Source organism: Poecilia latipinna, unplaced genomic scaffold (genome assembly GCF_001443285.1).
Source record: "Poecilia latipinna isolate Pla-1442-1.1 unplaced genomic scaffold, P_latipinna-1.0 Scaffold368, whole genome shotgun sequence".
NCBI lineage: Eukaryota > Metazoa > Chordata > Actinopteri > Cyprinodontiformes > Poeciliidae > Poecilia > Poecilia latipinna.
This window is the reverse complement of record NW_015112984.1, coordinates 201,529-216,361: the sequence shown is the minus strand read 5'-3', so window position 1 is coordinate 216,361 and position 14,833 is coordinate 201,529. Positions and strand designations below refer to the sequence as shown.

General features: G+C 39.3%; 1 protein-coding gene across 1 annotated transcript in view; it reads left to right on the top strand.

Moving 5' to 3' along the window:
• mdga2a (MAM domain containing glycosylphosphatidylinositol anchor 2a) overlaps window positions 1–14,833 on the top strand; it is a 151,752-nt gene that overhangs the window by 121,957 nt on the left and 14,962 nt on the right. The window contains exons 14-16 of the mRNA XM_015036406.1: window positions 3,602–3,622; window positions 6,549–6,704; window positions 10,357–10,518. Coding sequence (XP_014891892.1) covers window positions 3,602–3,622; window positions 6,549–6,704; window positions 10,357–10,518 — 339 coding nt within the window. The remainder of the gene's footprint in view (window positions 1–3,601; window positions 3,623–6,548; window positions 6,705–10,356; window positions 10,519–14,833) is intronic.

Here is a 14,833-nt window from a genome sequence, read left to right as displayed (position 1 = left end):
CCCCTCTGCACGTGCCTGGTGAAGTGACAGAAGAGTCCGAGCAGTTCTTCTCCGTAAGGGCATGAAGCTGCAGTCACGGAAATGTCTGCTGCTTTGTTATACAACCGAGGTACCAGTGGGCCGGGATTCCTGCCAAGATGAAGTCAGCGCTCGTATCTGAAACTGCCCTGATGGACCGGTGTCCTTTGGCGGTCACTGAACTCACTTTGTGTTTCAATCAAAATTAGGCACTTTGGATGGAAGTCAATCATGCTCCAGACAACAGTCTGTCCTGTCCTCTCCGCTGGTAAAGAACACAACACGGGTCAGCAATGCACCCGATACAAATGGATGTTTTATGGCACCGCTGCACGTTAGAAAACTTTCACCAGGATTGATAAATTGTCTATGGAATAAATGGAAAGTGTGACGATTTCAAATGCTGTGTTGAATATTTTCTAGCTCTTGTTGTGCTCACAAAGGATACAACAAAGTCTTTTAGTTAGTGATGTACTCTCTGACCTCAGTATTCTTTCTTGTGCCGTGTTACATTAATAAACATCTGAGGTAATCAACAGAAATCCTGTCGCATTGACGTAATCTCTCTTCATGACAAACTAATTTTCTTTTTTTTGTGTGCTATACCTTGTCTTAATAAGGGATTTTTGGTGTTGGCTTTGTATTTTGAGTCTTTTTTTGTGTAAGCATATGTTCTGTTTGGTGATTGATTTTTTTGTTTTTCCTTTTTGGGTTTTTTTGGGGGGGGGGGGGGGTTGTCATCCCTCCAGCTTATGGCTCAGCGTCCGGTTGGTCCCACTGTTTATTTCACCAGTAAATCAACCCACCTGTTCTCCATCACTAATTACCCACCATAGGGTTTACATTACTGGCTTCCTGCAGCTCATTGCCAGATCCCCCAATTGCTGCATATTTTCTCCCTCCTTGCAGACAGCAAGTTTCGTGCTTTTCTAGTTTTGCTTTGGGAGTTTAGGACTTTGTTTATTCAGACACATTTGTTACCAAGCTGGACATATTCTGGACTTGTGCTTCACTGGAAACAGAAAGTAAATCTTCACATATGTAATGTTCAGTAGCCGAAGGGTTTAAGACCTATATTTGTTGTTTGGCTTCTTATTTATTTATTTATTTATTTTCCATGTTTCTTGGCGTATTATATGAATACGCTGGTCGCTTATGTGCTCTAAATAAGATGCACAGATTATTGTTTGATTGATTTTATGAAATCAAAACATCAAAGTAGGCAGGTTAATAGAATGTGAAGATGTGTTTTTTTTGTTTGTTTTTTTTGCTTTTAATTATGGTATCGGTTTGGTTCAGGCAAGATTTAATATGTCCTTGTGATAAAAGTTCTTTCTTCCCATTATAGATATTTTTAATGCTTTCCTGCATGCGTTACTATGGTTACACCCATTATCTAACAAGATAACACATGGGTTCTTCTTGTAAGGGGATTTCAAGCACCCTGTTGAAAGCAGAAATTGTTAGAGTCTAAAAATCAAACTCCTTGGCTGCAGATGTTTATATTTACATTATTATGAATTCATATAATGCCTGTTAAATATATGGACAAATTTTACTGTATCAAGAGTTTGGAATTTGCTCTCTTATACGATAACCAAATTAATTCTTTAATTAAAAAAAAACATGCATTCCTGAGGACGCCTATAAATTTGATCATATGCTCTCAGGTTTTAAATACAGAAAAACAATTGGCTCAAACATTTATAAAGATTCATGCAGTCTAAAGATTGGAGTAGCTCTTCGGCGTAAAAGTATTACATTTTTGTCTTTAATTCATATTCCGAATAGTTTCTCTTTTTTTTTCTTTTTTTTACGATAGAAGTTAAATTATCTGTGCGTATGTGTTTTGGAGAGAGCGCTCGCACACACGACAGTAGCTAAAAAGCCTCGGGGCCCTGCTCACTGCTCAGTTTGAGTTCCTCAGTGGGGGGAAGACGCTGCTTGAGCAGACACATTAATCTGGACTCGGGCACAGAGCATCAGCCAAGAGAAGCTGCAGGTAAGAAATATGACAACAAAACTACTTTCTTAACCGCAGAGTCGGAAAGAGGAAGGAGGGTGAGGAGAGAGGGAGGTAGGGAGTGCAGGAAGGATTTGGGAGGAGGCGGGGGAAGAAGAGGCAGGGGGAAAAGGAGGCTGAGGGGGGAAGAAGTAAGAGAGAGGCTGAGATTTGTCGGAAAACTCTGCATCCTCTCTGCCAGCCTGAGGCTGTAAGTTGTCTCTTAAAACATTTTCTCCGCCACAGCTCGGATGATTTCCTGCCCTTCTGTAATTTGTGTGCCTTTCTGCAGCCCAGTGGGTTCAATAAAAAAAAAAAAAAAAAAGCTGTGATTGTTGGTATGCAGGTGTGTTTGGCATCATATATTATTATGAGGACACAACGTAAAAGTGGGTGCTCTCATGCGGTGTTTTTTTTTTATACTTTTCTCTATAAGGTTTTTTCTTTTCTCTACAAGTAACATACATTTCCATTAGCAGCATAATAAACAGAAATGACTACTCGAGTTACTGCTTTAAAAAACATTCCAGCATTTCAATACTTCTTCACACTTCACTGCATGTTTTCCTTTGTAGGAATGATTTGTTGTTGCCTCCTTTAATTGGCTGGATTAAAATCAATTCCTCCCTTGCACAGAAAGGTTTCATAAATCACACAGCAACATGGTTTTTTTTGTAGCAAAGCTGATGTATCTCATCTATTCAGCTGGTCGGCGATCGATCACGAAAATGCTCATGAATCTTCCAGACAGGTTAAATGGTATTTAATCTGCAAAAAGTGAAGTGCCAACTAACTGGCTTGTGCTCTGTATGATGCCCTTGACCTTTATGTGTTTGCTTCGGCGGTAGCCTTTTAAATTATCAATGAGGAGCGCGCTGAACCGTGCTGCAGGTGAACGAAATGCAAACAGAATCTGACCGAGACCCGGGTACATTTAATCTACAAGTTTCTAAAACCACGGCTTTTGTAAACACAGACGAGATGTTCCATGGAGGTGATTAGCTGCCACGGTTGCGATTATTAGTCATTTTTAAAATTTATTGGCTCCTTAATGGACATGTAAAACAGGCTTAGCTTTCTAAATGGAAGATCACCTTGGACGAGAACATCAGCAGCGCCGGTAAATGGCAGTAATGACAACCGGCTGCGTTATAAGCTTATTAATGCGATCAGGCCGTCTTCCTAATCCTTTCTTTTACATTAGATAACAGTCGAGGAATGATTACTGCCATCTTTTCTTTCTGAAATCTCAGATATCTTTTTTTTTTCGCTCTACTCTGTAATCATCGCGTTAAGTTGAGAGGGTTGCTGCAGCCCTCTTTTTATTGTTCATCTGTTGTGATATTATACTTTCAGTCATTCATGGGCTGAGTTTTACATACCATCACTGCTCCAGCTTTGTACATACGTATCCGTGCATCACTCTGCACTCAATTCTACCGCGAATCACACAAAGTATTTCAAAACTGGGTGCTTCTACTTTCTGCATGTCTGTATTTTTCTTTTATAAATGGCTCATGTGTTGACAGACTGCCGTGATCTTCTGTGCTAACTCGTGTCTCTGGTGATTCTCTTCCGCAGCTCCCATCAACCCTCACCTGAGTAAGTAGCATTTTCTCTCTACATTTTGCAAAAGAGTGTGTAAAAGCATTGGCATGACTAGACTCTACAGTCCTGATGATCCTAATGATTCTAAATATATCAAACAAGGCAAGATTTTACTAATATCTGGGGGGAAACTAAGAATGAGTTTTTAATCGCATTCCACATTGTGAAATATCCCAGTTTAGGTTTCAATAGTCAATGTACTGGGAGATTTTTATACCGTATCACATTTTCTTTTAAGATGTGACATGTTTAAAAAACTGATTGATGTCTCATTTTGATATCTCAATGTTTGTCTCAATCTAAAATAATCCTAATGCCAAATTTAAGATGATAGATGAGCTGATCAAATGGAGTCAAACCTCTGAAATATTCATTACTGCTAGCTACCAAGCAACTGCTAACTTCAGCGTCGTCAGCAACTAGCAGTCAGTCAGTCAGTAGTGGTATTTTCACATTGATTGAAATATAGTCTGTTATTTTTTTTTTTTTACGCTACGTGCATTCTCACTGTGTTTGCTAATCATATTTCATCTGTCAGTCATTCACAGTTTGTTGTTCATTCAGCTGAGTTTCCAAAGTCAAGCAAGACAAACTGATTAAGAGAGACTGAGGCTCTTTGGATGCTTTTGTAAATGAGTGTTTTCAGAAAACTGGAGGAGAAGTTTTTATTGGTTGAGGCTGTTGGCACGTCTCAAGGACTGGCTCATTTATTTTTTCTTTCTTTTTTTTTTTACAAAGTTGTAGCTATGGAGCTTCAGTCATACACAGAACTGGGTGTCGAGCTTAAAGCCACTCGTCTTCATATCAGGGCCCCTGATATTAACTCACATTTACTTCATCAGACAGTCACAAGTTGACAGCAACTAGATAACAATGAAGATGTCCCTCTCACAACTCCTAATTATAATATCATTGCACCTTTATTAAATCCAACGGAGAACTACTGGTTTAACAGAAAATGATGCACTAATTGCAAAACTTTCCAAGAAAAAAATTCAATGATTTGTATCTTATAATCTGTTTAAATTTCTTTTTTCCTCTTTGAGTTTAGTTTAGCTAGTAGATTCAGGTTGTGTGAAAGGTTGAGTCATCTGTAAATGTAGTTCAATGTAGTTTCATAACCGGATAAATGAGTTTACCACAAAACAGTGTTGGATGGTGTGAATAATCCATGAGGGAAATTAAACATTTTGGATAAAATGATTATATTTTTGTGCATATTCCCCATTCAGTGAGTTTTGATTGTAATGTTTCGTCTCATTTGTTGCGCGTTTTTACACAAAAACTTTACAAATTCACTTTATGTGTCACCCGAGAATCCTAATCATTGTCTACTGTATTGTGGTGAGCTGCCGTGCGTTGCTGCTGTTATATATTTATATGCAGCTGATTTATATTTTGGTGGGTGTTCACGCAAACACCGCCAGCACAGAAACAAACATCCTAATCACCGGCATCATTATCCAAATCCCTGTAGGAGACTATCTTACCTGAACGCCTCCATTTACGACCCTCAATCCCTCTACCTATTCTCCGAATCTTCGCCTCTCTCTCTGGCGCGGGAGGCAGAAATATGTCGTTTAGCTCAGAGCGGACGGGGGCGTTAATGTCTCGCACCAGGCCTACATTTAAATCTGTGCGCCTGCGAGGAAAAAAGTCAAGAGTGCCTGCGAACGCAGCTTTGTCCTCTCCGTCTCTCGCCTGGCGCTCTCCCGGCATCCATGCCCTCTTCTCTTCTTCTGTCGATCCACCCACCAAAGTACCTCCGTCGACGTCGGCTCCATTACCTGAGCAAAAGCTCCTGCTCCTCGCAAGGTCAACTACTCCAAGCTGCTGCTGGCCACGTTTTAATAAATCAATGAATATTTATCAGCTCACATGGCCACATCCTGCATCTAAATGCTCCCGGTTTACCGTCTCTTTGAGGACGCTGCTCGCCGCTGCCGCGTCCTCTGATTATGTGTTTAGCTTTGTTTGTTTTGCGGATTAAATGGAGGTTTCGACACTGCCGATCCCACTGCTCTGCCCTCATTAAACCAAAACTCTGCCTTTTTTTTTTTCTCTCCTTGGTTATTTTTTTGCGTGGGATTTCTGACTATTCATTAGCATTTCCACTGTTAGACGTTCCCGTCAAAGTGACCCTTCATAACCTCATATAAGAGTTACAATTACCCTTTCATTCCATTTCATTCTCTCAGCACGCTTTAAAAAAAATAAAATAAAAATTGCTGTCAAAGGGGCACGACGAGGTGCGGAGGAAAAAGCAGAGCAGGGCGCTTGGTGGCTCCACCTGAGGAGCACCTCGAGGATGAGGTGTGATTGAGATGACGTGGGTTTCCAAACCGATCACACACAGAGTGTGTGTACAGATGAAGCCTCACTGGGCCTCCAAGGACAGCCGTCTCATCTTTTTACCCAGTGATGTTAAAAGAACTGATTTTAGCTATGTCGAACCCCTTGCAAAATCTGTAAAAAATAATGTTTTCACATGAGACTCATGCATAGTTGAATATTTTTCTTTGAGGCCTCAGTAATGACATGCCTTTTCGCTCCCACACACACACACACAAACACAAACGCGCTTTTCTGTAAGTTTCTCAGTAACACATCTGCATCAGCTCACTACACCGCCTGCCACCGTCAGGAAAAAGGTTGAAAACGTTGAGCAGCGTGTTCTCTGCAGTCAAACAGAGGTCAGGTCTTAATTTAGAAACCCTTTGCACCACGTTTCATGATGTAATTAGGACATAGATTGTTGTATGTACTCCTGAGACAGAGACACTACAGGAAAGTTCATAAATATACAGCAGGCGTCTTGCAGCTCACACGCATCGCTGTAGCTTCCAGGCAGTTTGTGCTGTCCTCCGCTCTCTCTTTGCGATGACGCGAACGCCCGGGTGTGCTCTCTGCCAATCTCCAGGGGAGTTCCACTGCAGCTTTGAGGAAGAGCCGATCTGCATGTTTACCCAGGACAAGAACGATGATTTTGATTGGACGAGGCACAGCGCCGCCACCCGGGACACAAAGTACACACCCAACACCGGCCCCAGCGCGGACCACACTGGATCCAAGCAGGGTGAGTGGTTCGAGTTTTGCCCATTCGCTAAGCTTCTCTCGCCAAAAAGTGATTTTTTTTTTTACACTTGATGAAAGGAGGGATGTTTGCAAACTTATCTATTTGTATTAGTATAATTCTTTACACAGTGCAGTGTTTTCTATAAAGTCTGTGAAAGTGATTTTATTTACAATAATCTCTCAACAGGAATAGTAAAGAAATCGTTCAGTTTCACTGCCGTGTTTGCTTTTCTTCATAATTGTTTAATCTAATTTAGGCTGTGCAGACGCGTCACCGGGAAGCCATAAAAATGCAGCACCGAGTTTGTTTGAGTGCTGATTTTATTTTTGACTACAGCATCCTCCGTGCACTTTTAACCGCTCACTGGGAGAGTGCAGATGAAACCACAGAACTGCCTTCCAGGTCATAAATGATGACACATTTCAGATAGATATGCACATATTATAGCTGGGGTTTTTGTTGGTGGGGTAAAAAATTAATAAAGTGCTTCTGCTCATGTCCACTCATCATCACTTCACAACAAGCTCGCCGCTCCGACACAGACAGAGCCTCAGAATACACGATTAAGACTTGGAGTCTGAAAAGAAGTGATGGTGTCATAACCAGCACCTCCCTGAAAAGTTCAGACTTTTTATTTCTAGAAATTCAAAACGGTTGCAAAAGCCAAGCGTTCTTCTCTTGCTGTGCAGATCTTTAGCAATCCTGATCTTCAGAACAAAATAAGACATTCACTTCTTACTAGCTTTTTTTTAGGCCTTACAAAGTAGATAATTGTAAGTTCAAAAGTTTTTGAAATGTTTTTTTTTTTTTCTCATTCTAAACATTTGAGTGAATTTTTGGTGTCATTTAATCCCTGAGAATATATTTGTTTAGATTGACAGAACACATGAAAGGTACAGCAGATATTATTACAAAATCATCCAGTAGAAATTTGTGGAAAAATTCTACTCTGACAAAACTAAACTTTTTATCCTTTAAAAAAAACATAAGATGAGTTTGTTGAACCAGATATTCAATTGAAACTGAATGTTTACACTGTATATAAAGTCTCATAACCTTTTTATTTTCCCTTTCTGACATTAAATCGGGTTAACTTTTCTATTTTAGATCTGTTAAAATTATGCATATCCATTAAGGTCGCTATTCCTTTGAGTAATTTAGCACAATGGTGGAATGACTTTGTAAGCTAATGGTATTGAGCTAACAGCTCAATGTCCTGGGTGACACCATTAGTTGTTGGCTAGCCATGCTAATCTGTGTCATCTGCTTTTGCTGTTCCTTTTCAAATTTCTGTCAGTCAACATAAACCCAGGCAGAGAGACTTTGGAGTCAGTGAAATGACTCTTACCTCTTGTGATGACTTGAATTTCCTCCGTCTCTCTCTGCTCTTCGGTCCTGCTCCGTGCCCCAAAGATTCTTGTTTTTTGGGGGGGGAGGGAGTTTTTGGCATGAAATGTGTGAAGCAACACCTGAACAAAAGCAAAAGATAAGGCAATAAAAAACTTCTAACCCTGACTGATGTTACACTTTTATTATTTAGTTCTGAGAAGCTGATGCAAGGACATCCAAACGTTTCACCCTGGAGAAGTTTCAAAGACAATCATACAAAATGCTATTGAAATATTTGTCAACTTATAAACCGTTTGACTTATTCTGCAAGGAAACTATTCTGCATTATAGCATAATGTCTCTTTCTATGACGGCAGATTTTAAATATGACAAAATAAAAATCTTTCAAAACTCAAAGCACTGTAGAGCATGGCATTCAAGCAAAGCAAGAATCTTTATTTGGCAAAAAATAGTTACTCAAAATTTTCCAAGCAATTTATAGTCAAAGCAATAATGTAAAAATAAATACACTATTGCATGACTAACAAGGCTGGACAAGGACCCACGTTGTTTTACAACCACACACTGATGAGAATGGAGGTAAAAAAATCTCTTAACGCTCAGTGTATGAGAACCGCAGCGACACAGGGCACCTTGGCGTCTCAAAATCCCAATAACAACACAGGTAAGCCTTTTGTAAACATCTTTACTTGTGGAGGGCTAATTCATTATGCTGAACAACCATCAAAACAAGCTTTCTAAGTACCAGACATATCTCCAGTACAAACAAAAGAAGAACTATTTTAATGATCATTTTGGACATCCAGTCAGTTAGCGATTGGATGTTTTTGCGTCTGCTGCTAAATACATGTTTTTGCCTTTCGGTCAGATTCTCATACAGAGAACTGGGAACTGTAAGCGTAGCTGCAAAACACACAACCGTGCATTCATTTAAACATTGACACAACTATGACGTCGTGGTGTAAATTGTGTAAGACGACACAAAGTTCCCACGGTGCACAGAAACATGGTGTGATTATTGTGTTAATGATGTGCCAACACAAGCATATTGCGAGTGTTTTGACTCTTTCGGTCCCTTCTGTCGGTTGTTTTTGACGAGCTGGATAAGTTTGTATCACTCAACGTCTGATTGCACGGGAGACGTCGTCACATCTCAGCCCAGCAATGTGCAGTCCCCATTATTTATTTTTGAAGTAATCCCGCCATCCCCACGGCCCATGAATTAACTAACTCAATCAGGACAGAACCATTAAAACCCAGATACGTTTGAATCAGTCTGAGGATTTCCATACGAGGGCTCTGATGGTTGTTATCTGTGATGGAATTATGCTATTCCTATTATGCTGCTGTGGCTCCGGCAGCAGCTGGAGCAGTAAATAATGCATTGGCTTTAATCACCTAATGGTTTCCAAATGTCCGGCATTTCATTACCAGGCCGATTCCTCTCTGCGTATAATTATCTGATATGAGATTCAACAGAGGGAGATATTCCATTTGAGTTTGGCTGCAGGGGCGTGGAGCTGCTCACTCGCTACCTTCCCTGTGCCTGTGGCAGGGCGCAGATTGGCTTCAGATTATTTCGCTCAGACACAATCAGAAGAAGTCTCTTTGCCGGTGCACTGTGCACGAGTGTGAGGCCGAACGAGTGTGAGTTTAGCCCACGTGTTATCAGCCTGATTGGCTCCGGGCTGCTGCGATTAGCAAAAAGAGGACTTCAAAGAAAATCACGTTATCTCGCACAAGGAAGGTTTAGTTTCCATTTATCTGTCGCAGAGTTTAGATATTGTTGATATTAAAAAACAATCGATAGGTTTGTGGTTGGGCGCATGTGCTGTTTTTGGAAGTTTTACGGTCAAAACTTGGGACGTTTTATTGGTGCAGGTGCACTTTTTTATGTCACCGAATTGTAATAAAATTAATTAATTAATAGATAACACTAAGATTGAATTTGAAACAAATAGTGCCTTGGGTTATTGAATTCACTATACTGAGAAAAGTGTCCCGTCTTAGTTTCAGAGCACCATGTTTGGGCTTCTCACTTTATTTATATCACAGCTAACTTTTTATAATCAATATTATAGACAGATTACTGCTTTTGTGTTGATTTTATGTTATTTTGATCGACTGTCTAGAGTTAAGTGATCTCTGTTGTAAGTTTTGTTGTTGACCTACTATGAGTTCAAAAAGGTTTCTCTTCTGAGCAAGACATTTTAAAATGTTTCCTCTTTCTTTGCGTAAAAAGTACAAACAGGCATAGAAGACTGTTTCACACATTTTAAAAATGTGCCCCTGTTTCTTTAAGGTTTCTACATGTATATTGAGACGTCCAGGCCACGTAAAGAGGGAGATCAGGCACGGCTCGTAAGCCCCTTTTTCAACATCGCACCCAAAAACCCTTACGGCATCACCAACCCGCCCGCCTACTGCTTTGGCTTCTTCTACCACATGTACGGGAAACACATAGGTAAGATATGCTTTTTGTACTAACTCTGCGTCTTCTACAACAGAAATATCTGTGTTACTTTCTGGAACAAATAGCAGTCGATCCGCATTGAGGGATTATCTTAATTAAATCATAAACACACTTGAAGAAAAGAATAATTACTGTGACCCTTTGAAGGACGTGTTGTTCATGTTTACTTGCCACAGTGTGAGCTCTAATGAAGTTGCAATTGTTGGCTAAATCAAGGAGATTCACCGTAGTTCGTCAACAACCAAGTTCGTCAAGAATGACGTACGAAAGCTTGTTTTATTTACCGAATCGTGTAAATCCCAGCTTATCTCTGGGTCTCTGATTTGAAGGAACGAAATGTTTTGGAGAAAGCAAAGCACTCTTGCTGCAAAGAACAGAATTTGTCTTGTAGCAAACAGGGTTGTTTTATCGATGGCGGTTGCAGGTTGGAGATTTGTGCTTTGAAGCTTAAATTTAGCAAGTGCATCTGACAGATGTCTCAAGCAAAAGGTATCTCACTTTTGCAACAAACCTCCTCAAAGGTGCGTACAAAGATCCTGGGCATTAGCTCTTAACATTCATCTCTGAATATAGATAACAACTTTGCATGGCCCATTTGAAGATAGTGGAGCGACTGAAGGAGCACTCTGCCGCTCGTGAGTGACTCTCTTCACCGGGGACCCAATCAGTCGACCGCAAGCACTCCTTGCTCTCTGAGTACATGCTGTTTGTAGTGTTTGTGCATTTAGGGGATGTGGATAAGACGACTTCTGCCACACCAAAACAGACTCAGTTGAAGGCTATTTGTGGTGAAATCGCTACCTCAGGTTTACCTCCTATCGTCAGGGGCTGTGCAGGGGTGGGTGGAGTACCCAAAGGTTGTACTTAAGTAAGAATGGCACTACTTCAACGTATTTTTACTCAAGGAAAAAGAAATTACTCCAGTAAGAGTAAAAAAAGTATTTGGTAAAAAGGCTACGATCGAGTTCTGAGTAAAGTTACATCACCAGACAGACCAAAATATAAATTTATGTGGAATTTTTTTGCCATTTTAAAGATCAAAATGAAAGTAATTCAGTGTTCTTCTTCATTCAGTGAAGTTTCTCACTGAGTATCGTCCAGAAGTTTTACTCAAGTAAGACTAGCTATACACTGTACTTTTTGCTTAAAAACAGTAAAAACTACAGTGTAGCTTTAAAGAAGATTCATTTGTACACCTGTGTTTAGTGAGTAAATAAGGAAGTTAATTTAATTAAGATGGTGTGATCAACAGTGCCAAAGGCTGCTGAAAGGTTAAAACAGTAGGTTACCCAGTGTCTGTTAGATAAATTTCACAGTTAGATACATTAACGACAACCAGATTTGCTTTTATCAAAATTATTTTGTTGATCCAGAAAAACAGCCTTCAGTTGGCCAACCACCAATTTTTCTAAGATATCTGAGTTAAAAGGTAATTAAGAAATGTCACTGTAGTTGTTGGCCAAATAACAATCTGGTTTTCAAGAGTAACCTGGGTTTCTCAAGGAGCCCAGTCTGTTTAAAAGAAGCGGGAACAGTGATGATTATGAGGGAAAAATGTACAATATCCATAATATTGATTCCAATTACAATAAAAACATTGGGAGGTCGGTAGAATATTGACGGGGCTTCCAGACTAACATCCTGAAAACGTACAAGTGTAAACGATGACTAGGATTGAGAAAAAGATAAGTGGAAGAAGAGAGAAGGGGTGGAGGTGGAAGATTATCCCTGAAATCCCTAATTTTACTTTCAAAGAATGTAAAAAAGTTTGTATTGACGAACTGTCAAAAAGTACATGGAGCTATGGAAGAAACAATCTCATTTGTTGTGTTCAGTGAAATCTTTGAGCTGAACCTTTTTACAAAATATGAGGAGCGAGCTAAGCAGCTAAATTGAGGTCTCATTTAAAGTCCATCAAAATAAAATCTATGGACTTTAGTAGCATTTAAATAATGCACTGGTACAACTAACAATGTTCATTTTAAATTTAAACTTTGCCTGAGTGCTGAGGTAAAGCACTTTGAATTAACTGCCTTGTTGCTGAAAATGTGCTATATAAATAAAATTACCTTACCTTAAACATGAGTTTTATAGACATGGCTAAAACTACAAATGATTCCAGACTCTTTTAGCAGATATCCAATATAACAGGGATGGTAGCTTTAATAAACACACACACATGTTTGCATAGCTATCTGTGTGGGGACTTTCCATTGACTTCCATTCATTTCTACAGCATAAACCTTACCCTTATACTAACCCTAACCATTACATATCTAACCTCCAATTCACACCTTAGTCCTACATCTAACACCTCACTCAAAAACAGTGTTTCCACTTGGGTCCAGGCTTTGGTCCCCACAAGGAGCAGTGGGTCCCCACAACGTAATATGTATCAGGAAAATGGTCCCCACAAAGTATTATAAACAAACGCACTCTCACACACACACATTAAAGTGACATTGAAGAATCTGGCATTTCTACCAGCTGACTGGTCAGTGGGAACAGAGGATCAGGACTTTGGTTGATTGAGAACAGTATGATCAGAGCTGAACAATTGGAGATTTGGCATAATTCAAAGGAGAAATGGGTCTTTCGCTCAGTCCCTGAATGTGGGGCCAAGTTGGCAGAGCAAGATGGGGAGAGAGAACAAGTCAGGGCAGGGGGTCTGGCTGAATGTGACTTTTAACAAATTGCACCAGGTGGAGGAAGGTCCAGAAAGAGAAGAGCCCATGTGGGCTCTTTGTGAAGGTCTGCAGGATTTAGCTGGGTGACGTTCAAATGAGGCTGTATAGCTGGAACAAATTATGAGTCGTTGGCCGGCTCCTCTGCAATTTAAACCCAGAAAAATATTTGTAGTATTAAAGGACTCTATGCACAAGAAGGTTTCTCCTTTTAAATTAAGGTGCATTTAAAACTAACAGTTTTTTATGTCAAAAATCAATTTGTGTGGCTTAAAAGTATTAAAAAGACAGTTTAAAGGCTACTGAAGGCTCAAAACAGAACTGTTTGTAGTTGAATCATAAAAAATATAGAGACATGAAAAGAACCAAAAGTCCAAAAGGAGTCAAGGTTTCAAGGACTTATGCACATAATATAATTACTTATGCACATAATATAATTACAGCATAAAATGAATCAGCGGAAAGTTAACAGAGGTCAATTTTCTCTGTTATCAGTGACAATTTATTGATTCACTTTGACTAAATTCAAACTGTTACCTCCTGTGATTTATGCAAGTCCTATTGAGATTACATTTTCCAAAGTGTTGTACATAATGAGAAAACATTTTTGATATATTACATTGGAACTGCCACCATAGCAAAGTGTTGCTGCAGGTGTGTGGCCAAAATAATATAGTCGTTGAGGTAGCAAATGGATAGAAATAAGTCTCACCAAAGCTTCCACACGATGACTGGATAACCTCAGTATGGATTAAAACCATCTTTAAAAATGCATGTTTTATTTTTATCAGTCTCAAATGAATCAAAATCTAATGTCTGAAAAGTAAATTCTGATTGTCAGGGAACATAAATTACTCACTTACAAAGAAGATGATTATGGAAGTGGCATTTTGTCAGTGTGATGTTCTTCAACTGTAATGCTGCGGTAGGTTTATCTGATATCTTACTAAATTCACACCTTCCATAAAGTTCTTTTCTCATCAGAGGAGAATCCCAGAAGTCTTGTGGATCATTAAGATATTTTGGGGGGAATGTCAGATGATCCTTTGTTCCTGCTGTAGTTCTCGTCTTAGCTGCCATTTTTGCTTGGTTTATTTACTATTGAATGACAAACACTGAGTTCAACCGAGGCGGCGCTGAGGTACAAATGATTTGGGTCGGGTTGGTTTGTCGCCTCCTCGTAAATATGGTTGTTCAGTCACTAATAGTTCATTCACCACAACTTCTTCATTTTCTTTCCATTTCTGGGCAATTACTCTTACTGCGTTTTATTGAGTTTGAAATGTCTCTTTAACCTTCTCCAGAATTATAGATGCCATTGATTTTGTTTCTTCTCTGTTCTTGAATGTCTTTGTTACATAATGTGTTGCTCTTTTAGATCTTTTAGCCAATTCGCGTCATCACACTGGTTCTGTTGATGAGATTTGTTAATTAATTGTGGTCTGGGAGTAATGAAGTGTAGGTGCGAATTGTGAAACTAAACGCAGCTTTAACTTACTTTCTTATTTTTATTTTGAAAACAGCTTTTTTTTTTTTTTTTTTTTTTTTTTTTTTAAACCATATTTAAAAAAAAAATAAAAAAAATTTTTTAAGGGGGCAAAGTAAAAATTCCGTAAAAATTT